General features: G+C 32.1%; 1 protein-coding gene across 1 annotated transcript in view; it reads right to left on the bottom strand.

The window, feature by feature from the left end:
- Positions 1-5,154: 5,154 nt before the first annotated feature.
- Positions 5,155-23,454, bottom strand: part of Tmx3 (Thioredoxin-related transmembrane protein 3) — a 96,641-nt gene continuing 78,341 nt past the window's right edge. The window contains exons 8-13 of the mRNA XM_075368938.1: positions 22,108-22,211; positions 12,954-13,033; positions 10,929-10,982; positions 8,348-8,540; positions 5,901-6,099; positions 5,155-5,407 (exon numbers count right to left, since the gene is read on the bottom strand). Coding sequence (XP_075225053.1) covers positions 5,382-5,407; positions 5,901-6,099; positions 8,348-8,540; positions 10,929-10,982; positions 12,954-13,033; positions 22,108-22,211 — 656 coding nt within the window. The 3' untranslated portion in view covers positions 5,155-5,381. The remainder of the gene's footprint in view (positions 5,408-5,900; positions 6,100-8,347; positions 8,541-10,928; positions 10,983-12,953; positions 13,034-22,107; positions 22,212-23,454) is intronic.

Genomic DNA, 23,454 nt, shown 5'->3' with positions numbered 1-23,454 from the left:
GATTCAGAGGTCGCCCAGACTTTCAGAATACTGACTTGTTGGAACATAACTGTAAAAGGTTCTTGTTTCTTGGACTGTTGTGATTACCTGATAATAAGAACTGAGGTATTTTTCAGTTTAAAGTTGAACATCTTTATTAGAGCAGAAAATAAATGTTACATTTTTAAAATTGTCTTTGGAATAATTGTGCATTTCAGAATGTGTAACAATTTGATTGTTGACTGGCCTTTGAAGGTTTGCTTTAGTCACAGTTCTTTTTACATTTCCACCAATACCATCACATGGTCCTTTTCCACGAGGCAAAAAAATGTCATTCAGCTGCGATTTCAAAATCATCTTGATTGTGGCACAAACTTGTGGTAACTATTTTTACTTTATTTATATAACTTGCTTTAGGAAGTAGAAAAACGATATAGTATTGTGCTTCAAGTACTCATTAATTACATAGTAGCTTTGGCTTTGTAATTTTCCTTCTTTTTTTAAATATATGAGAAATGGATGTACTGTGGCATAAGTTTTTGACCAGTGATATGACTGGACTTCATCCTGTATCACAAAAGGAAAATTTTGAGAGACGTCTCCCATTATAATACATTCACCCTCCAACAAGTTTTTCTTTTTAATGTTGAGGAAATTAGCTTGTTTCTTTGCATCAAAATGATGCCTTTATAGATTATTTAAATTTTCAGTAAGTTTATCTAAATACTCTTGAAAAGGAATTTGAGTAGTTATTTCACAACGGTCAACAGAAACCCACTGTTTGAAGATAATTTCATTCATAATCAAAATCATCCCAGCTTTCTTGCAGTAATCTCAGCACTTCATTAGTGCCTGGACATTATTCACACTGTGACAGCATGCACGTCTCATTTTCTATATCGCATACCGTGGTTGAAAGGAAAATTATATAATCAAATCTCATTTTTAGAGCAGATAACATGAGTTTTACATTTTGATGGATGACACACACAGAGTGAATACCTGACACCCACCAGCCAGAACACAAAATTTAGGTCTTAAATCAGCAAATTTTGAAACACCAATTTTTAGATGATATTTTTCTTTGAAGACTACAATTCGTTTAAGTTACATAAGTCATTTTTGAATATTAATTTTCTTCCCGTCACCTTACAGAGACACAATCCTTCTTGCCTGGCACCATTCGGCTGTGCTCAATCTGGAAAAAATCTTGGACACATTTAATAAAATTTTTATTAATTATATGACTGGATTTCTTTTTGTCGATTTGTGGCAAAATTCCACTTGTTTTAACTAACACATGAAATTTTTTAATGATCCAGGTGTCATTAAATGTAGTGATTAATTCTTCATATTCCCTACCTAAATCAGCACAATTTTGTGGTACTAAACTGGTTTCTTTCGTAGAAATATTTAAATCAAAGGACTTGTTTAATTTACTGGAACTGACTCGGCTATTTTTGTAACTTTAATTTTTAAGATTGGTCCCTTTGCACTGCTTTAAAATTTTTGAACCCTAACGAGGGAAATGCTAAGTGCCTAACAAGCTTTATTCACAGACTACTATAACACATTGAGGCTCAAATATATCTTGACATTCCAGTTTGTTTTCTGCATTATCTTGTGGTTTTTGTATTTTTTAAAAGTATTTTGTACACAGTGCTGTGCCTGACATTAATTTTAAATTTGGATTGCTTGTTGAAAACATCAAAAGAGATTTCTTAACCGGTTTAATACAACAGGTAAATGGGTCGGAGCAACTTTTCCTATTAATATGAAAATATAAATCTAAATATTCAGTTTTATGAAAAGTACAGATATTTTTTGTTTCAGCACACCCACTTAAAGATATCAATATAAAATGGAAGGGTTCTTACAATAACAATACAGTTAGTATAAATTATAAAACTACCAATTGCACCTCACTTTGTCTTATCCCAGGTTCTCTATAGCTAAAATAAAAATTTCTCTAAAATTAAAAATAAAAGATAACGCATAAAAGTGAAGTGCACTGCTAATATAATTACCTAACCACAGAGTTAACACTAACATTCAGGATTACGCAAACATTCATGTTCATGCATGTCTATTCTATCTCATTACAGACATATAAATATATTTTGTATAGTAAGCATACATTATTATCTGAAAAAATACATGCTGTGAATTTTTTGGATACATTGTTCGTCGTTAGAAGGAACGTTGTTTTTAGTGGTTTTGATAGCTTCATTACTCGTCTACACCTTTCAATAACAAAATAAATTTAATATGATTTAAATTTAATATGATTTGGCAGCCATTTTTTTAAATGAAGGACACTCGGTAACAGTCCAGTTATTTTTTTATAAGTGCTACTAGTACCTAAGAGTTAAAGGTAAAAAATAGGCCTGTTACCCTAAGCCCTTCATTATTTATTTTGGGCCAAAAATTTGAAAAAAAAAAATTTGTAAATGTAACTTCAGTAAACATTACAAGATTTTATTATGTAACAAAATGAACTTTGAGTACATTAAGAAAAAGTTCTGTCTACTCTTTCCAAATAGCCCTTCTTGACCTCAGTATGATGTAAAATAATGTAAAATAAGAATGCTACAGCTCATGGAAAAATGACGAAAATGGCTGTTTACCTGTTGACAAGTTAGAAAATAGTTTACTCAAAAAAAATTTTTTTTTAATAAAAAAATAGTTTTTGGCTATTACAAGGTGTGGATAGTTATTGTATACCAAATATCATCAAAACCAAAATTAGTGATGCAACAAAATTTTTGAAAATTTTTAATTAAAATGGAATACCCCTTAAAAAATGTTACAACCATTCTACTAATTTTCCTGTTTTATTTTGAAATCAGTTACAAATAGATGTTTGGAAATTTAGCAACATCATTGATGACTAATCTGAATGTGGCTGTTGTAAAAGATAATGTAACTTTTACTACTTTTATTATAAATTCTTCCCTTATGCATAACTTATAACTTCATTTATAAGTTATTAGTGATATAAAAAAAAGGAAGAGATTCAAATAGCATTTTCAAAGACTTGCTCCTACAGATAGATGATTAAAATATAATTTTTTTTTTTAAATAAGAATTTTATTTTTTAATTACATAAGCAATATATCCTTTTAAAATAATTTATTACTTAAAAACTGAGGGAAAATGTTCTTCTGTTTATAAATAAAATTTATAGATAATTTATAGAAAATAATTTTTTTTGATAGAACTATAAGTTAATTCTTTTTTTTTTAATGCTAAATATAATCTGTCATGTTTATTGAATCATTTTTGGCATGAGTCTAGTAACAGATTCTTTAGTGCTTTCGTAGAACTGCCCTAAATCATAACCTCTCACAGGGTAAATCATATTCTTTGTAAATCCACTAAAAAATATTAACAGTGTGAAATCTGGATTCAGGCGATAGTTAGGAAATAGGGCTTCTCTAAAGATCTAACAATTAGGACAAGATATAACCATTAAAAAAACTGAGTGAGCTAGATTGTTTGTAGCTGTGATATATTTCTTTAACTAAATCCACATGAAAGTTGCAATTTCACTTTTTAGGTTGAATCCAATTCTACAGTTATGCCAATTCATACGACTGCTGACACAAAATGTTGCCTTAGAAGATGACTGATATCTTACGGCATTATTCTGTTAACTTGATATCTCTTCTTTAGCGCAAAGCTTTCCAGATTTACACTTTTCTATGCAAACTATTTCTTAAACTTTTAAAAGAATGCAGTTATAACAGCCATTAATACGAGGTCTGTAAATAAAGTAATGAGACCAGTTTTTTTGGCAGCCAAAGTGGCAACACCGTAAAGTTATTAGTAAACATATGGTTTTATGAACAGCTGATTTATATTAGGTATTAATATTTTTAGTCTATTGTTGCCACGTGAGACGTAAACAAACTTTTCATGAAAAGAATTTTTGTTGTGCATTACAAAAATGAGTGATACTAATTATGAGCAACATTGTGTAATCAAGTTTTGTGTTATTTCAAAATTGATTGGAGATGACGCTCTGTTACAAGCCCAAGTTTTTAGGTGGTTTAAAGCATTTTCAGATGGCCGAGAATCAATTGCAGATGATCCACGCTCTGGAAAACTGTAGCGTCAAAAAGTGATGACAATGTTGAGCGAATTGGAGACGATACAGTACGACAGATGATTAACTATCAGAATAACTGGAGAACAATTGAATATGAACCATACCACAATCCATCAAATTTTATCAAACAAATGGAAAAGATTTGTGCAAAATTGGTTCCAAAAAACCTCACTGTTAAATACAGAAGTGTGCTGCGATCTTCTAGGGCAAATTGAAACTGATCCTGATTTTCTAAAAAATGTTATTACTGATGATAAATTTTCGGTATTTGAGTACAATCCAGAAACAAAAGGAGTACGTCAGAGAGCAAGGAGTGGCGTGGCATACTTCAAACTCACCATATCCCAAAAAAGCAAAAATCAGCAAATCAAAACCACGCTAATTTGTTTCTTTGATAGTAATGGCACTGTCCATAAGGAGTTTTTGCCTACAGGACAGACTGTAAATCAATTTGTTTACCGAGAAATTCTTGTAAGACTGGTGGAAAAGAGTTGCCCGCGTGAAACCAGCCATTAGACAACTGGATGCTGCATTATGACAATGCACCAAATTAATGAGTTTTTGGCAAAGAAAAACATTCCTGTAGTTCCTCAACCACCTTATTCACCTGACTTTGGTCTCTGCAACTTTTTCCTGATCCAGACTTTAAAAAAATGTAAACTGGACCATCTGAAGGATATTCTGATTTTTGAGTTCTAACACTGCTGTGGGAAAACAGCTTTTTGAAGGTGATCCATATATAATTAATTGGATTGTAAATAAAAAAATTACAATCCAAGAGTATACTATATAGAGTATAAAAGTTATTACAATATTGAATTCTGTGATTATGTTCACAGAGATCCTACATTAACCCAAAAATATTTTACATCATAGTAAGTGGAAATATATATAGAGTAAAATTTGTAATTAAAATAAAGATCTTATTCTACTAATTTTGGTTGTAATATTACATTACTTAAATTTAGGAACAAAAAAAAATTTCTAAGAAAAATGAAGTTTTAGATAATTCATTAAGATTATTTTATTAACAGTATTGCATCAGATAGATAAATAAATAGACATAAAACAAGAACTAAAATTTATTCTGATATATATACAAATGTACAAGTTAATGGAATGGAAGCGTTAATAAAAGTTATTACAATTGTATTTAAACTTAAAAATAATTTACAATACGCGTTTCAGGAAATATGAAATGAATGTAATGTACTGTTCAGAATTGAAGATATTGTGAAATTGTTTTTAGCGATGTCTTTTTTTAATAACTCAAAATTTGTATTCCATTACTTTATTCCTTCTTCTCGTGGGTTTCATCTGAAAACAGAAATACAAAATATTTAGTTAATTTAAAAATAAAAGTATTTTTAATATTATCTGTAATTTCACTGACGTAATGCATTTTTCATTCCTTACCTGTCCGAGTCTTTTATAATCTCAATATATATAAATGTTGCATGATTCTCAACATACATAAAATGTTGCATGATGTGTAATCTTGCTGTCACCTCTCTCTCTCTCTCTCTCTCTCTCTCTAATGAATGTTAATTAATCTATATATATATATATATATATATATACTCAAATATAGCAATAGCGAAGCATTGCTGGGTCTGCTGGTACATCAATATTATAAAAACACAATTTTTTTTTAAATTTTCATTCGTGTTTTTTTTAAAAGATTACCTTTAAGAAATTTTTAAAATCTAACTGCTACTTAAATAGTTATAAAATTACAGAACTTTACTTCTGCTGTATCTGTGAAATTCTGTATAAAAAAAAAAAATGATTGGTTAGTAATAAAATTTACCTTCTTCATCGTCATCTTCATCAGCATCCATGATATCAGCACAGCATATAGAATAACAGATAAGACTCAGGAATCCTAATGGTAGTCCGAACAGAACCGATGTCAATACTGGGTTACCTTTCCACATTTCACTTAATGATGAACGAGCCTCAAAATATGAACGATACATACGAACTAACATCGTGTTACCACCATATGACTAAAAAAAAATAAAAATAAATATCATTACCTCTTTATAAATAAAATATCAAACAAAAATTTAGATATAAATTTTACATTTAATCACAAAAATCTTTATAAAGGATTCCTGTCCTGCATTAAATAGTGAATTTCACTCCTCACATATGACGTCTGAAACACTTAAAATTTCTAAGGGAGAACCATTTTGAAAATAAAATGATCTGAAGGGTAAACACAACCATTAAAACTGGTTTCTGTAGACTTCTGAAATTAATCCTTATATCACAAGCAAGCCAATATTGGAAAGTAGAAAATGCACAATCATTTTTGTGGGTTTATAATTGCAATAACTTTATTGTAGAAAAACATTAACATTGTATTTGTCAGAATTCTTATTTAAATCAAGAAATACATATTTATTTAATATATAACAAAAACATATTAGGTAATCAATAGTTCATACAGTAGCATGCAAATTAATCCAAACACAGATGTTATTTAATAAAAATTAACTTTATTTAGAAAAACCATCCATACCTGTACAATTTGTGAATATCTAATAATTAATATGTCCTCTATTCTTAATCACTTCACATACACAATCTGGCATCAATTCAACAAATTTACCTCACATTTTTTTTATTTCATCCTAAAACCGTACCAATAATATAACATGAGTCAATAATATACCCATAATAGTCAATTTTTGTGGTACTATTCATTTTTTAGAGTCATTTTTTGACAATTGCCTAAAAAGTTTCAATTTGATTTAAGTTTGGGAAATTGTCTGGCCATGAGAACACTTTAATTTTTGTTTTTCAAAAAATCTTTATCTTTCCAATTTTTTGGCAGTATTGCCTGGCATAATTTTTTTTTGGGACACTCTGTTGCCTTGTAGGAATTTGTTTTAAAGTTGTGTCACAACCCCTTTCCTTTAGAAAATTGAAATATCCATTACTTTTCAACATTCCATCCGCTACAAGTAATAAACAAGGGCCTTTAAATGTGAAACAACACCAAAAAAAATTTTCTGGGAATGTTTAACTGATTGTTGGATATGAGCCAGTGATGCATTTTTAATACATGGAACCTTTTTGCTCCTGAATATAAATATGTAACTCATCTCAAAATAAACATTTTTTCTTTGGAACTGTTAACATGTGCTTTGGCCCAAAAGAACCTTTTTTTGCACATTGTTGAGGTTAAAAGCTAGCTGGTTTTTAGCTGGCCAACAAACTTTCCATCCAGCTGCAAGAAGTCAGCGTCTGACAGTTGTCATGAGTAAATCTGTTCCATTGGCTGTTAATTCTCGATTTAAGTTCACAGTAGATAATTTTGGATCAAGTTTACTTTTTATCACTAATAACTGAAATTGTGTTGGGAGTATTTTGTCTTTTATGCTCAGATTTTAATTTCCTTTGAGGTATATAGGAACCAATTTCTTTAAATTGTTTTAAAATAGCATTCACTGTCTCTAGTCCAGCACCACATTCAGAAGCTATCTTTCCTTGTATCATAACTGGTATGCTCTGAAAAAAAAAGTTTTCAAATGTTTTCTTAGATTTATGTCCATTATTGTATATCCAAAACACAACAAAAAACATGAAAATATGATTTTGTAATACAAAATCTGATGTGAACACCACATGACTTCCTTGTATGCCTATAAATATTAAATGACATATACACATTTTTTGCTGCACTTCATTTAAAATTATTTAATCTGAAAGTGAGATACAATCCTCCAATTGTTACTTATTCACGAGAATGAGTACTTATCTTGCAGACAGTTTACACATTGTAAATATTCTTGTAAAATATGATACAGCTGTTCATGTGATCTACCCATTGTCTTAAAGAAAAAATGTCATTTTTCAACTGTCTAGTATTGGCTAGTTATGATGTGACAATTAATGATTGTACACGTGTAGATATGGTAACACTTCACCTGGTCAAGTAGTAGCGATGGTTTGTAACTACAGCCAGTATCTATGAAGAAATTAGATTCCCTCCACGAAAATTCTAGTGTTCAACTCTGAAAAATACATGAGTAACGGGCATTAACATATTCTAATTAAATATCTTCCTAATTCAATAAAACTGCTGATAATAAAAGCGATAAACAACTGCACCATTCACATGACCACAAAATTGGCAAACTATTTCTTTTAATTGTTATATTTAATAAATTTGGTTTGATATTTGTGATTAAAACACAGTAGTAAATTACTCATTTATACAAAATAGATTAATATTCAACAACTTACTGGAGCCGACTGATTTAGTATGGATTCTAAAAATAACTGAACAGCATCAGGGGTTAATCTATGTGGCTCATCATCAGGCAAATGGTGATGATTCGTTGTGGAATTTAGAACTAACAAATACGGCAGCGGTAATTCTGTCATCGCTATAGAATTTGCCAATTCAGGACTACCAACCCATCCAAACTGAAACCATCTGTAAAAAAAATGATGAACATTAATAGCTTGTTGATACTGAATAATTGTATTTAACATGATTACCAAATTTCTGTTTTATATTGTGCTTAGCGATATAAAACAATTTTGACTAAGTCTTGAAAAATCTGAATTATTTATACTACAATAAATTTAAAAAAAAAACTAGTTTCATTCTAGGGATTAATTAAAAAAAATATTAGAAAAAATCTGTCGAACTCTCAAAATTTTTTGGGTTTAAAAAATAAAAAAATGTGTTAGAATATCTAACTGCAATCCCAATAAGAACGTAGTCAATTAGACATTAAAAGCATTACTTCTTTAAAAACAAAGTTTTTCTTTAAAACAACATTATTTTAAGGATAAACCAGAGTAATATGTACCACATACAAAATAACCTGCCTCACTGGCTGGCAAAGAAAGAAAGGGTCAAAGTATTCTCAAACAAAAGATATAAAGAAGTGAAGAAAATAGTGGTAATCTTAAAATCCAATTCAATCCAAAATTATATAGTTTGACAAACAGTTGCCAGAACAGTGATATCTTTCTTTATAGCTTCACCTTGATGAATTTTATGACAGTATGATTTATGCACACAAAAGCACTTATACCCTTAAAATGTGAGCAGATTGAGCTTATAAAGCCTGAGTGCTTATGGCTGTTTTCTCCATTATAAAATAAATTAATAGAACTTATTCATACATAGATTTGTAAGAAGTAATGTGTTATAAGATTCTCTTGATGAAGGATACCCGTAAAAAGAAATAAGTAAAATGTATTTTTTAAATAATCCCAAATGCAAGAGATATGTCTACAAATTTACTAATGCACATTCAATTTACCCTCGCATGTGAAAAAAGTTTGGTTATTCCATCAACTGCAACATGTCCACGATATTAATAGTGACCAGACCAATATAGTGTTGATATTGTAGGTAAGTAAACATTTATCTTTACTAGACTTATTTACAATAAAAGAAGTATTACTTTTGGATTTTCTCCATGGACATCATAAAATGCTGCATTTTATTGCCAGCTTTAAAAAATAAAATGCTGTGAATACTGCCAACAAAAGCTTTATTGTTCAAGGTGGTATATCAACTTGGCTATTTTCTATGTCGGGTTTTCTTTTTGCTGTGATGCATGTCCAAAAGCTGTATTCACAGCTTTGTAGCTTTCACTTTGTCCAAAAGCTGTATTCACAGCTTTTGGACAAAGTGAAAGCCACCTACAGCAACAAAAGGCTCTGTCACCTAATCACCGATGCGATTCTCTATGACAATACCTCACACAACATTTAGAACTTGGCATAAACTGCACCCTGAAATTTATAAGGAAACCTTACAATATATCTCATACAGTCCAAATTTACTTCTCAGCAATTTCTTTTTGTTTGGGCCATTGAAGAAGGCACAGGAAGAACATCGATTCCAAAGTGAAAATGAAGTAGAGGAGTTCATGCAAAAATTGCCACATGTTCTTTAATGTTATATGAAGAAGGGATTCATAAGCTGCCAACACGGAAAAATTATATAGATCTTAGGGGATACATGAAAAAACTGTATTTTGAATTTTTATTCTGTACTAATAAATATTAACAACAAAAGTACGGTCTTATTTAACTGATCCTTCTAATTTCAAATTAATAACAGTCTCTAATCATTCACTGAATGATTACATAATTAGGAAAATTTTATGATTTTTCTCAATCTGCCTGTCTGCAAGAGGTATATATAAGTTGAATGCAATCTGATATGAGACATCGCATATCAAACTGAATAACAAAAATTTTCGCTAGAGAAAAAGAGAGTGATGATGTGGTTGCTTCTTCATTCAACAAGCCATATATACTACTCTAAATAAACATTCCAAGCCCAATTACATGCTGCACTATCACATGAATACACAGTAAGAATATTTGGTTAAGTACAGCAATGCAACTACACATCTAGTTACCTCAGCTGCTTTACATGCATCACAGCCAAAAGAAAACCCGACATAGAAAATAGCCAAGTTGACATACCACCTTGAACAAAAAATTTTAATTTAAAAAAATTTTTTAAAGTAATAAATTTTAATTCTAGTTAAAGATTTACAATAACTAGAATTAAAATTTAATACTGAATCAAATACTAAGAAATTTCTCACATGCTTCAATAAAAAAACAGTTTCAATCCAATATATAAAGTGGAGTTTTAATTTACATAAGAACCTCTCATATTAATATTTAATACTATAAATCTTTCTTACTGAAAAAAATAGTGAACATTTTGGTTGATTGAACATCGATTCTAAAAATTAAAAAATTAAAATTAATCATTAAATGAGTAAAGATAAAAATCTACTTTTAAAACATATGCTTCGTATTTTAGTTAAATTATTATAATTACCTGTGGAATTTATCTCTATTTCTCATTATGACGGATTTAATCATATCTCGAAACCTAAACAAATATAACCAGAAACTAAATTAAAAAGCACGTAATAAAAAAAATTAAATATGCGTAAAAATAATATATCTACATCATGTAATTCCAAATGTTAGATTTACTCGTAAAACAATAAAAAATATTAAGTAGGTTAATTTATTTTATCTTATTAACACAAAATAAATCTATTATGATTCAATACATTATTTAGTACAGTTTCTCAACACCTCAAAGTCCCTGGAGTATTACTTTGAAAAACTAATCTCAACACTTGGGAAGTTATATATAGTATCATATGCATCTCTTTTCAGCTATAATTTCAATTTTGTGATTCAGGATTAGATGAAAAAAAAATTTGATGTATATAATACACAACCTGTACAGCGTGTCTGTAAAATAATAGTGGGGTTTTAAATGTTTATAGCTTAAGAAAAAAGCATTATAGAAAGATGAAATGTATGTTAAATGAAAGAGAAACACTTCAAGTTTATGTGTGTAAAAGCTAGCGCATGCGCGTTGTGTTTCCAGTACACACAGCAGCACATGTTCATTAGTCGTCATGTTTGCAGTGCAGACGAATGTTTAATGATGTTGTGCTTGCTATGTTTAAGTCAGTTACATGTGTTAGGCGATGATGACAATCACGTAAAATGACATTCGGCGACGGGACAAACAACTCAAAGAAACAGGCAGCCTACTGAAACAAACACATTCAGGATGACTATCAGTGTCTGATGATGCGAACAAGTTTCTCATGTAACTTGAAATCCAAATGGAAATGTTCTAGACAGATGAGCATTTCTAAAACAACTATTCACAATATGGTGGTTATGTTTCACTGCATACAAAATTCAGGTGTTACAATTTTAGGATAGTTTCATATTTCTGGACAGGTACACAGGCGTGACAGTGAATGTGTTGTGCACTATTGGATGAGACGAGTTATTAACCCTTTCTTTTTTGCTGAAAAAACAATAACGGGGAACTTCTTGGATATGTCAGAAGGGTATGTGGCACCCCAAATATCAGAGAGTTCCAGTTAGACAGAGCTCCTCCACAGTTTGCTGCAATTGTGCAGGATTTTCTTAACAAAACATTTCCTAGCGATGAATCGAACAAGAAGGGTAGATTGTCTGGCCCCCCACGGTCTCCAGACCTTATGCCCATGGATTTCTATTTTTGGGGTTATGAAAAAAAAACAAGTGTATTCCATTCAGTTTGAAATCTGGACAGTTTAAAAGTAAGGATCACTAAAGCTGTTTCTTCTATCTTGCCAGATGTTCTCTGCCATGTGGTAATAGATTTAATATTGTCTTGATGTCTGCAGGGCGACTAAGGAAGCACACATTGAAATCTACTGAACAGCTAAGAAACTTGGAGTGTTCTTTTTCATTTAATATATAGTTCATCTCTCCACAAAGCTTTGTTCAAAAGCTATAACCACACCATTTTTTTATACACATGTTTTATTTGTTCCAAAAACTGATTATAGCTATTACCTGGAAAGCAGCAAAATACTAAAAATGCACTATCTAAAAACACCTGAAATTAGACAAGTAGAATGGGAATAGATCAGTTATAAAGCACAGCCCATAATGTTTACAAAATGTTTTTATCATTTTACACATGCATTCAAATCAAAATAAGTTGATGAGAGGGTAGCTATAATCAGTTAACTGCTTGCAATTGTGACTAAATAAATAAGCTTAAAATTAGGAAACAATTTTATTCTTTAATATTATATGAGACTCTCAGTGAACTGAAAAACATTTTTAACTAATGTCTATATTTATACAGATATTACACATGCCAGATAGATATTATCTCTGAACAGTAAGCTCAGATGTTCTTTCATTGTGTTCTGTATTTCTAGAATTTTGTAGAATATGAAAAATTCCAAGCCTAATTAGGATTCAAACTGAGAACCATAATAATAAATTTAACAATAATAAAAACTTAAGAAAAAAATATAAGTATAGTACTTACTCTATCATTTCAATAGGTACTTCTTGCAATTTATTTTCATTTACAACAGCAAGAACAAGATACTTGTTTGTTTGTAACACCTATAACATACAAGAAAAAACCAAGTAAATATTAAAAGTATTTTGTTTTTGTTGAACTAATATTCTATAAACTCTTTCAAGTAATCTAAGCAAAAAATAAATATTCAAAATAAATTAATAGAAAAATAATTATGAAAAAGACATAATTTATTCATAAAATGGTTCATTTACCTTTTTTTTATTTGAACAGTTTTCTTCTTTTTATCCACAGCACTTTCAAAATATCTAATGCTTCATCAGGTAAATAAAACGACGTTTAATCAATTAGTTATTTCCAAATTGATAAGCAGAAGTCTTTCTACTTCTCAAATGGCTGTCTAGTCTTTCCTCAGCCACAAATTAAAATTTTAATCAATTAAACTTATTTTTTTTATTCACCAGATGAAACAATATGTACTACAAAAGTGCTTATAATAAAAAATAATTATCAAGTAAACAAAAGTTACTGAAATTTTTGACTAATTAATATCAATACCCTGACATGACATGTCGGAAATGGAATCGACAAGAAAAGAAACTGAGAAAAAATGTAAACAATTAAATGCAAACTGAGAAAAATGTATAAACAATAACAAAGAAGAGTGATGGAAGAATTAGTAATAAATAGTGAAAAATTAGTAATAAAAAGAATTCTGGAAAAACAAAATTATAGTCTGAGTAATGAGTGTGTTTTGAAACCATTATACTTGAATGATAAAGAGGACGAATCACCCTGCTTTTACTAAGGAAAACCACTAGGCCTGGGATTATAAATAGTGCTAAGGACTAGAGGTACACAGTAACAGTCAGAGTGTACTTATGAAGAGCGTGTAATGAGTGTACTCCGTCTTGCGATTAAAGTGCAACAGGGTTCTGTTTGGAGATTTAGTGCGAGTTGCTGTTTTGTGGTTTCACTGTGAACAGGAGATAAGTTCATTATTTATCGTTAAAATTATAACCTACTTTTTGTAATATAATATAAGTAAATAATCAATCCTATAGTGTTTATTATTATCAATTTTTTAATTGTAATCTCACTGCCATAATCACTTCTTACTTTTGTATTTATTTTCATTAATTTTTATAAATTTCATAGGAGAATTAGAATTATTATTGATGACATACAATTTACTTATTTTGTAAATAAGATACTAGTTTGAATAGATTATATTTCTATAAGAATTTTAAATGTGCATAACCTCTCAATATCCTTGTCAAATCAATAGCTTGGGATACTGGGATCAGGAATTTTCTTATTTTCAGTTCTTATACTAACTTTTTTCTTCAATCTCCATAAACACAATCTTTCTTTTTGTTGAACTTAATTGGATATTCTTCAAAATTAATGCTGAATTTTTGTATCTTCATCACAATTTCCTTTTAATTTAACTTGAACAATCTATAAACCACTTCATATTCTCTATGTAAAAAAAAAAATCAAAATATTTGTTTTATGAAAATGTCAGTGTAATGAAAATGTTTTATGAAATATTTGTTTTATAAATTAAAATGTCAGGCTCTTGTGGACAGACCTGCCACTGGATTCCTTGCGGCTGATGCAGTAGAGGTCACACTACAAGGGGCCTCACTCCAATGGGGTGAGGAACTGGCCATCAGGGAGGTGCAGAAGCAGCTTTCCAAAATCATGGACACGTCAGATATGATTATGCTGGGTCTCAAAGTTCTATTCGACAAGTCAGGCTTTATGTTACTTTTTATTACTTCCTCTGAAGTAATACCATACGGTGGTTCCAAAGGCTAAACAGGAAAAAAATAAAAAAGTGCACATTGTGCAAGACCAGCAAAAGCACAGACAACATGCTGCCAAGTCATTTCACAAGACCTTAAAGAAAAAGATTGCTGGAGCTGATGTAACCTTCAGAGGGAACACCGATAATAAATCCTTCATCCACGTGAAGGAGATGATGAGACCACGACCTGAAATGTGAAAGAGGGTGTCTTGCGAGACCTTGAGGGCAAAGTCTCAGTGTCACCAGATGGGAGGAAGAATCAAAGTGCTTCAGATGCTAGGATACAGGCCACCTTGCCTCTAAGTGCAAAGGCTCTGACTGCTTGACGCTTTGTTTCAACTATGGCAAGGTCTGAGTGCAAAGAAGCACGAAGTGCGCACCCACCCTGCAAAGATACCAGCCACAGGACTGGTAATAAATAATGCCATAAAAATAGGAAATGAAAGTCCTCCAAAGCAATTCAAACAGGAGGAGCTGGGAGGTCTACGACTTGGTCTCACAGATCGCAAGATGTGAAAAGCTGCCTTTAGGCCATGCAGTGATCCAACTATAGTACTGGTCATTGAGAGGCAATAAGTCTGTGATGCTGACAGCAGCACCGCCATTACCGAAGTCTCTGGTGCCTTGCCAGTAATTCGCTACGGCAGCAGCCCAGGTATACCTAGTTAGAGACTTTGACAGCACTGTTGTTTAGTTGCTATATCTTGCTGAACCCGCAAAGAGCTTTGGCTCTGGTTAGGAATAGGCTTATTTCTAAGGTAATGGAATTTAAGGTAATGTTCTCTGCCACGGCTCAGGGTTTTGAGGGACTACCTTCTAAGTCAATTGGAGTAAAGGAAATAGTAACAGTTCCTACTGGAATTTCTAGACCTCTGGACACTCAATGGAAAAATACGCAGAGTTTTTGAAGGATTAGCATGAGGCAGCCAGAGACTATCTTACTGAATAAGCCGAAGGATTTGGCAAAAACGGCCAAGAAATAAGAAACGATTTGCAGGTTGTTCTTCATAAGAGGTCCAGCCTGAAGATAAGAAATATATGGGAGACTCAGAGGAGATTGGCTGTCATCACTGATAACAAAGACACTGTTTTAGGTTATCTCAAGAGTATTTAAAGGCTGAAAAAGTAGAGGAATGGGTCGATTCTAAACGTAAATGGCAACCAAGAGTTATTGTCTATGACATGGATTGTCGTCTCTCTGACGATGAGTTTATGACTTTGGTCAGAAAGCAAAATACCTATTTGGATGAGGTGACTTTTCAGGGTGTATGTTGGTTCCTGTTTAAGACAGGTAACATGAGGCAGAGTGTTACCATGCAGTGTTGGAGAAGGGACCTGGCCTTCTACAGAAGTTTGTTTCTGGAGGCAGGTTGTGAACTTCTCGTCTTGTAGGGTGAAGAAATATATAAATGTCCAGGGTTGATATAAGTAATGTCGTTATGGCCACAGGGCGAAGTTCTGCCAGTTTCTGTCACTATCTGCTCATTGTGGAGAGGAAGGGCACAAGCGAGAGGATTGTCCCAAGAAGAACAAGACATCGATTTGTGTCAAATATAAGAAGCTGCGCTAAGAGCATAAGTACTCTGTGGATGGTAGGATTGTGGGTCTTATTTGAGAGCTGTCGAGATGTACTTCAGTTCGTTATATGGTTAATTTTGGGCAGCTGAATGCTCAGAGTGCTTACATTGCACAGATTGAATTAGGTGAGGATGTAGATATTAGGAATTTGGATGAGATTCTTTTGCAGGATCATCTTTATGTTGTAGTGTATGATCTACCTGGTTTTAGAGGGTGGCAGAAATTTCTGTGTTGTCCTGCTAGTATGTGTGCAAGAAACATCTGGATTGTGTTTTTGTTCAGCAGCTCTCTAATTTTCACCATGTTGTTGTGAAGCTGGTAATTGGGGACATGCAACTTTATGTTGTAAGTTTGTATTTTCAATATAGGGACCCTGTTGAGCATCATTTTAGAGAAATGGAACAGGATTGTCCGGTTTGTTGGTGGCTGCCCTATTCTGATCAGTGCAGACATTAATGCAAAATCTTTGTGGTGGCACAATACTTTGACGGTTGAGAAAGGGAGCTGATGGTGGAGTTTCATTGTACAACATGGTCTCAAGGTTTATTGATTTGGGTGAGTTGCCAACCTTCGCAGGAATGACAGGGGGTAGAAGGTTGTTTTCTGGCATAAAATAGATGTGACAGTTGGAGAGAATATTCCCGGCACTGTTTGTTGATGGACAGTAGCTGACCATTCCAGTGATCACTGTTTGAGTTTCAGATAGTGAATGTCCACAGCGAGGTATACCAGTGTAATGTTCCCATTCAGCAGGGGCGTTTCCTGTACAGGAGGGCAGACTGGCAAAAATTTTTCAATATATTATCAGCCAGACATTGTGTCTTGAACCGGATTTTGGAAGTTATGGATTTGGAGGAGTTGGCAGAAGGGCTTTCTGTTGCTTGTGGATGCTGCGAACACTCTATCCCCCGTAGTTCTGGTGGAAGAAAATTGGAGAAAGGGAAGGATAAAATAGATAGGGTATGTTTTCATTAGAAGCTTATTAAATTTGTGTATTTGTTTCTTGATTTTTGAGTTAATCAAGAAGATTTTGACTCGATCAAGTAATAGATCTCAGCATGTACTCTAATTAAAGTTAGAGAGTTTTATATGAAACCTTCAGTTTTTGAGGAAGGCATGGAGATCATGCTTGGTGAATCAATTACTTTGATAGTTGAGGATTGTAAGATATGGTTGGTGGTCGTGGTTGGAAGAGGCCATAAAAAAGGTGTTACACTAAGTTGTGTAAATACACTGATGGAAATGTCTGTCGAGATATTTGCATCAGTGACATCCTGAAAGAGACCAAACTGATGACTGTGATGTGTTCACTGGTTTAGAGGATCTAAAAGATGACTTCTGGTAAAGCCCATCAGGATTAGGAATGCAGATGTGGTGTGGTGACCAAAATTGTCACAAAGAAGGTATCTTCTCTTATGGGGGTCAGGTAGTCCACCCTATTCCTGTAGTGAAATACTTCAGGGTGTGGATAGACAAGAATGTCATGTTTCAGAGGCACTTAATAGTGTTAGTTAAAACTGAGAAAACAGCTGCCGCTTCGGTTGGATAATGACGAACATCAGCGGTCTCTGCACATCGAAGTGGAGGATCTTGTCTCAGGTAATGTTCTTAAAAGTATTGTATGGAGCACCAGTCTGGTCCATCACGCTGGAGAGGAGGAGGGCCTGTGCAATTCTTAATCAGCTGCACAGGGATGTCTCTCTTAGGGTATGCTGTGGGTGCAGGACCATCTCAGGCTGATGCTGCCGGTATAGTGGCCAGACTTGCGCCCCTGGATCTCCACATCCGGAAAAAGGAGGAGATGTACAGGAGAGTGGGTGAGGTGGGTACCAAGGCATTGCTTGTCCACATATGGCAAGAAAGATGGGATCAGTGAATGAATGACAGATGGAGCTATAGACTAATCCCAGATCTCCAGAGATGACTGTCTGAAAACATGAAGGAGTTGGCCCAGTTTCTTACTGGTCACCATGGTGCAAGTAGTAGCATCTCAGCCTTTCATCCAGGGGTCCCAGGTTTAAATCCCATTCAGGCATGGCATTTTCACACCAAAAAATTGTAATTTCATCTCATCCTCTGAAGCAATACCTAAAAATGGTCCCAGAGGCTAAAAAACTTCCTTACCGATCATGGATATTTCAAGGCATACATATGCGCATGGAAATTGAGATGTGGAATGAAATTATTGCAGGGGTGGAGGAGTATACCGCAGAACACATGGTATTCATGTGCAATCGGTTCCTGCAGCATTGGGAAGCATGTAAGAGAGAATTCGGTGCGCTTACCCCAGAGAACATCATTGACTATGCTACACAGACTGAACGATGATCCTGGCTCACAGTGTCCATGATGTTGGTTATAAATATCCGAACAAAGTTGGCGGAAGATGTCCAGGAGTGAATTACTACCTCTGTATCTCCCTTGAAAAGAGGTTAATAAAAATCCGCAGGATTCTGAAAAATTTGAGGCATGAGGCCAGCCATGAAGCTGTGGATGTAGACAAGATGCTGTGGATGCTGTGATATTACCATAAGGTGGGTCCAGCATCCCATGTTGTAGAGGGGAAAGAGTTTTAGTGGGTAGTCCCACATTACTATGGCGTACGAGACCACATGGTGTCTATAAAAGGCACCATCTGATAATGAGAAAAAAAAAATCTAAATTTTGTAAACAAAATCTATCACTAAGTATATTTACTTTTTAATAAAATGTACGATGTATGAAGTCTGAATATATTTTCTTTTTAGAACAGTTGCGAGTTAAAACTTGGAGTTTAGTAAGGTAATATAGCACCACTGTGCTATAAGTCTTGCTTCACATTCAAAATGTTAATTAATTTTCCCGAGTTATTAATAAAATCACATAAATGCTTTAGTAGTATTATGATTATTTGTTTATTTTCTATCTACATTGAGGCCTGAAGTACACAATCTGCATGTGTGTGGTGTATATAAATGCGCAACACACACCTTCAACCAGTTGGTGCAATCCACCGGATGGACAACAATTATACATAACTTTTAAAAATAGCTATCACAAGATAAGAACATTAATCATTAGTTATGCCTGTCATTAATTTCATATTGTTAGTTATTATTTTGTAATTATAAATATTTTAGGTCTACAGCAATGTAAACAATGAACTGTTATTGAAAAATTTATACTAATTTCAAATTTCTACTTTTACAATATTCATATTATTTGTTACTTGAGGATAGAATAAAAAATGTTCCTTCTGTATGTTAGTGCAAGTATTTGAATTGCAATTTGTATTGCTATCTATATAAACAACAGCAATACTTTATAGCTATTTATAGATTTACGATAAAAGTTAAATTATAATATTTCTGATACTATTTTAAAAATGATTACTTGCTCTTATGTGAAACTTCATCGTTATTTTAACTATGGCGTTGTTAATTTCTTCTGATAGAAGTTATTTTGAGCAAGGTTGTTTTTTTCATTGATTTGATTTAAATAAGTATCATACTGAAATTTATGACTCATTTGCTTTATTACAATACTACCAATACAGGTTTTGTTTATAAATGTTTTTAAGTGTGGTGAAATTTAGTAATTATAGCTGAAAGTCCTTCTCGTTGTATAGTTAAACACAGAAAAGGTAAAATATTGGGAAATGGTGGAAAAGACAGTTCTTAATGTTTTCAATAAATTTCACAAAAAATACGCTACTTTAGAAATTAAACTAGTAGAAGCATTTAAATCTGAATTCACGGATGTATCCATTTCAAGTATTGTGAGATTGTGAGCCGAGAAGAAAAAATATGGGGTAGTGTACATGTCAAAAGAGAAAAGAAAATGTTCCAACCCCTTCTATGTCAGTTTTACAATTTCAGTAAAAATTCTGTTGGACCCAAAGTCCACATTTTCTTTCTTATAAATGAATTGCCCATACTCAATAAGGTACTTTCAGATGTTAAAAGTGAACTGAATTTACCAAAAATCAGTCAGGCTAGTTTACATAAACATATTTTATCAATGGGTTTGCAGGAAAAAATAGAAATAATTTTACACTGATAAGTTGAAATAAATATCTGGGGAAGGAAATATTTGAAACAAATTAAAGAGTTTAGAAAAATGGGAGAAAATATTTTTTATCTGGATGAAATTTAAGTTTGAAGATTAGTGTAAGACCACATTAAATATCATTAATCCATCTTAAAATTCATGTTACAAAAAAAAAATAAATAATATGACGTGTAGTTATTAAATAACAAGACTAATACTGCTATAGAAGAACTGTGTATATGCCAAATTCATACGACCGACAGCTTTCAGTTTCAATTGTTGCCACTTCAGTTTCTGTAGACATATTACTCTGGCCGTGGCCTTCGTTTGAATAACATCTGTTTTCTGTTTTGCCGAAAAAATGATAAGTGTTTTATTAGAGCAAAGAACTGTCATGAAATTTCATATGAAACTTGGTAAAACCGCCACTGAAACTTATCTTTTATTAAAAAAAAAAGTATATGGCAATGAATGTTTATCACGTGTGCGGGTTTTTGATTGGTTTAAGCTCAAAAACCAATCAACCTAAAGCAATTCCAAGATAACCAAGAAGATGTTGATGATGATGTTCACCCGGGTCGCCCGTCCACATCAAAAATGGATAAAAATATTGAAAAAATTGGTAATCTGACCATCGGTTAACGTGTGATTGCTGAAACTGTAGGAATTGACAAAGAATGTGTAAGGTAAATTTTATATAACAATTTTAACATGCAAAGAGTGTGCATGAAAATGGTGCCTAAAATTCTCACAGTTGAACAAAAAGAAGCTCGTGAAAATGTTTGTTCTGACTTTGAATGCCATTGAAAATGACCCAAACTTCTTGGAAAGAGTGCTAACAAGTGATGAATCATGGCTTTTCACTTATGGTCCAGAAACTAAGCATTAATCCATGCATTGGAAGGCCTCAACTTTACAGAGAGCTAAAAAAGCTCGAATGAGCAAATCAAAATTCTAAGCGACGATGATTGTATATTTTTTTATATATTCAATTTTTTTTTTATATTCATGGGATTATGTACCTTCACTGAGTTGTTGAAGGTCAAACTATTAATCAACATTACTACCTTGGGGTCCTTGCTCAACTCTGTGAAAAAATAAGAAAAAAACAACTTGAATTGTAGAAAAATTCATGGGTTCTTCATCAGGACAACACACCAGCTCATGCTGCATTGGTTGTCAAGATGTTTTCAGCCAAGTATAACATCCCAGTGTTAGACCATCTACCTTATTTGCCTCACCTGGCACCACGTGACTTTTATCTGTTCCCCAAGGTCAAATCTGCATTAAAAGGAACAAGATTTCAGATCAATGAAGCTGTGAAAGAAAAAGCGGCACATGTCATGAAACAGCTCACAGAAGAAGACTTCCAGCACAGTTTTGAACAATGGAAAATTCACATGGAGCATTGTAGGGATAGAGGAGGGATGTATATTGAAGGTTATAATAACTAAATATGTATAAATTTAAAATAAAATATTTTATAGCATTAATCTCATTATTTAATAGCCACACCTTGTATATAAAATCGGAAATCAACTATTACCAAGGATAACATGGAAAGTCATACAGCTTCACGGATATATATTGATAAGGTTTCTTTATGAAAGTAAGGTTCAACTAATTTAAAATCACTGTAAAATTTGATAACATAACAAAACGTCAAATGCATAACACCAAAGGTTGGTTTATATTAGCATTGTAATAAAAATCTGTATAGAATAATATAAGATATACCTGATGAATATTTCCTCTAGTAACTTTAACAAAAGTATTAAAACGTTCACTGTTGACCCATTCAGTGAGACTTGAGTTGAGTTCCAACCAACCCTTTTCATCAACTGAAACAAGCAGATAAAAAATATTCATAACTTTAGTAAAAAATTTACATAATCTAATATGAAGTTTTAGCCGATTGAACTTGCTATGAAGAGCCCGCATCAATTGAATACGCCATATTAGTGAAGCATATGAGATATTAAGCTCACTTTTTTTGTGAACATTATACACCTTATACAAGTGTACATAGATGTCATTACAAAACATTACTACCACCATAGCTTTACGCCTACTCTCTGATTTGTTTGCACAAAAAGTGAATCGCAAACAAACTTTCAGCTCATAAATTCCTTAATTCTGATCATGAGAAATTTAATCATTCCCACAGTAGTATGAGCATAGTCACATAAATTGTATACCAAATAACAGTAATTTTAATTATATTATCAATGAATGTCCACTAAGTATTTTTTGACATTCATTAAACTGTAAGTAAAATAAAACATACTGGAAGTAGAACTTTTGGCTATTTTTCACAAAAATGAATAATTATTCATTATTTGGTGTGAATGAATTAAAATAGCACATAAAAATCCAATGTTCATAAAAAAAAGGAATATCTAAAAAAAAAGTAAAATAGGTTAAGTTAAATAAAAAATTGGCATAATAATATTAGTTACTTTTCTATGCGATTAACAGATTTGTTCAACTCCTAATAAACTTCTGAATATCTTTCAAGTAGAAAATCTCCAATAAAGAAATTTTTTATTCTGATTAGTACATAATATAGATCATGTAAGGAATGAATATATAAGACACTCCAAGGTTAAGAAAAGTATCTGCTCTAGCATTTACTCGGATGGATCAAAAGAAACCGCGGTTAAACCTTGATCACAAAATACACATTAATTATAGAACTGGATGTGATTAAAGTCAATTTTAATATTTAAAATACACACACAAAATAATGTTAACATAAACACATGAAGATATTAATTATAAAAAATAGCAACAATTCACAATTCAAATAATTCACAAAATCATTTGAGCATACATTTTTTTTTTGTTAGAAGTTGAAAGACACAGAAAATTCATGGCTTTTAAAATTTTGTAATATAATTTAGAAATTTAACATTACCGTTTCAATTTAATTTAATTTATTTTCATAATAATGTTTCTAAAAGAAAATCTTTTAAATATATGGTTTGTAAAAGTGACTGTTATTTTTTAAGAATAAGTAACCGTTTTTTAAGTAAATGTAAATAACACATTTTTAATTTTCTAAATATGGTCAACATGATTTAT

This window comes from Lycorma delicatula, chromosome 6, assembly GCF_047948215.1.
Source record: "Lycorma delicatula isolate Av1 chromosome 6, ASM4794821v1, whole genome shotgun sequence".
In the NCBI taxonomy this organism is placed as follows: Eukaryota; Metazoa; Arthropoda; class Insecta; order Hemiptera; family Fulgoridae; genus Lycorma; species Lycorma delicatula.
This window is presented reverse-complemented; position numbering and strand designations above follow the sequence as displayed.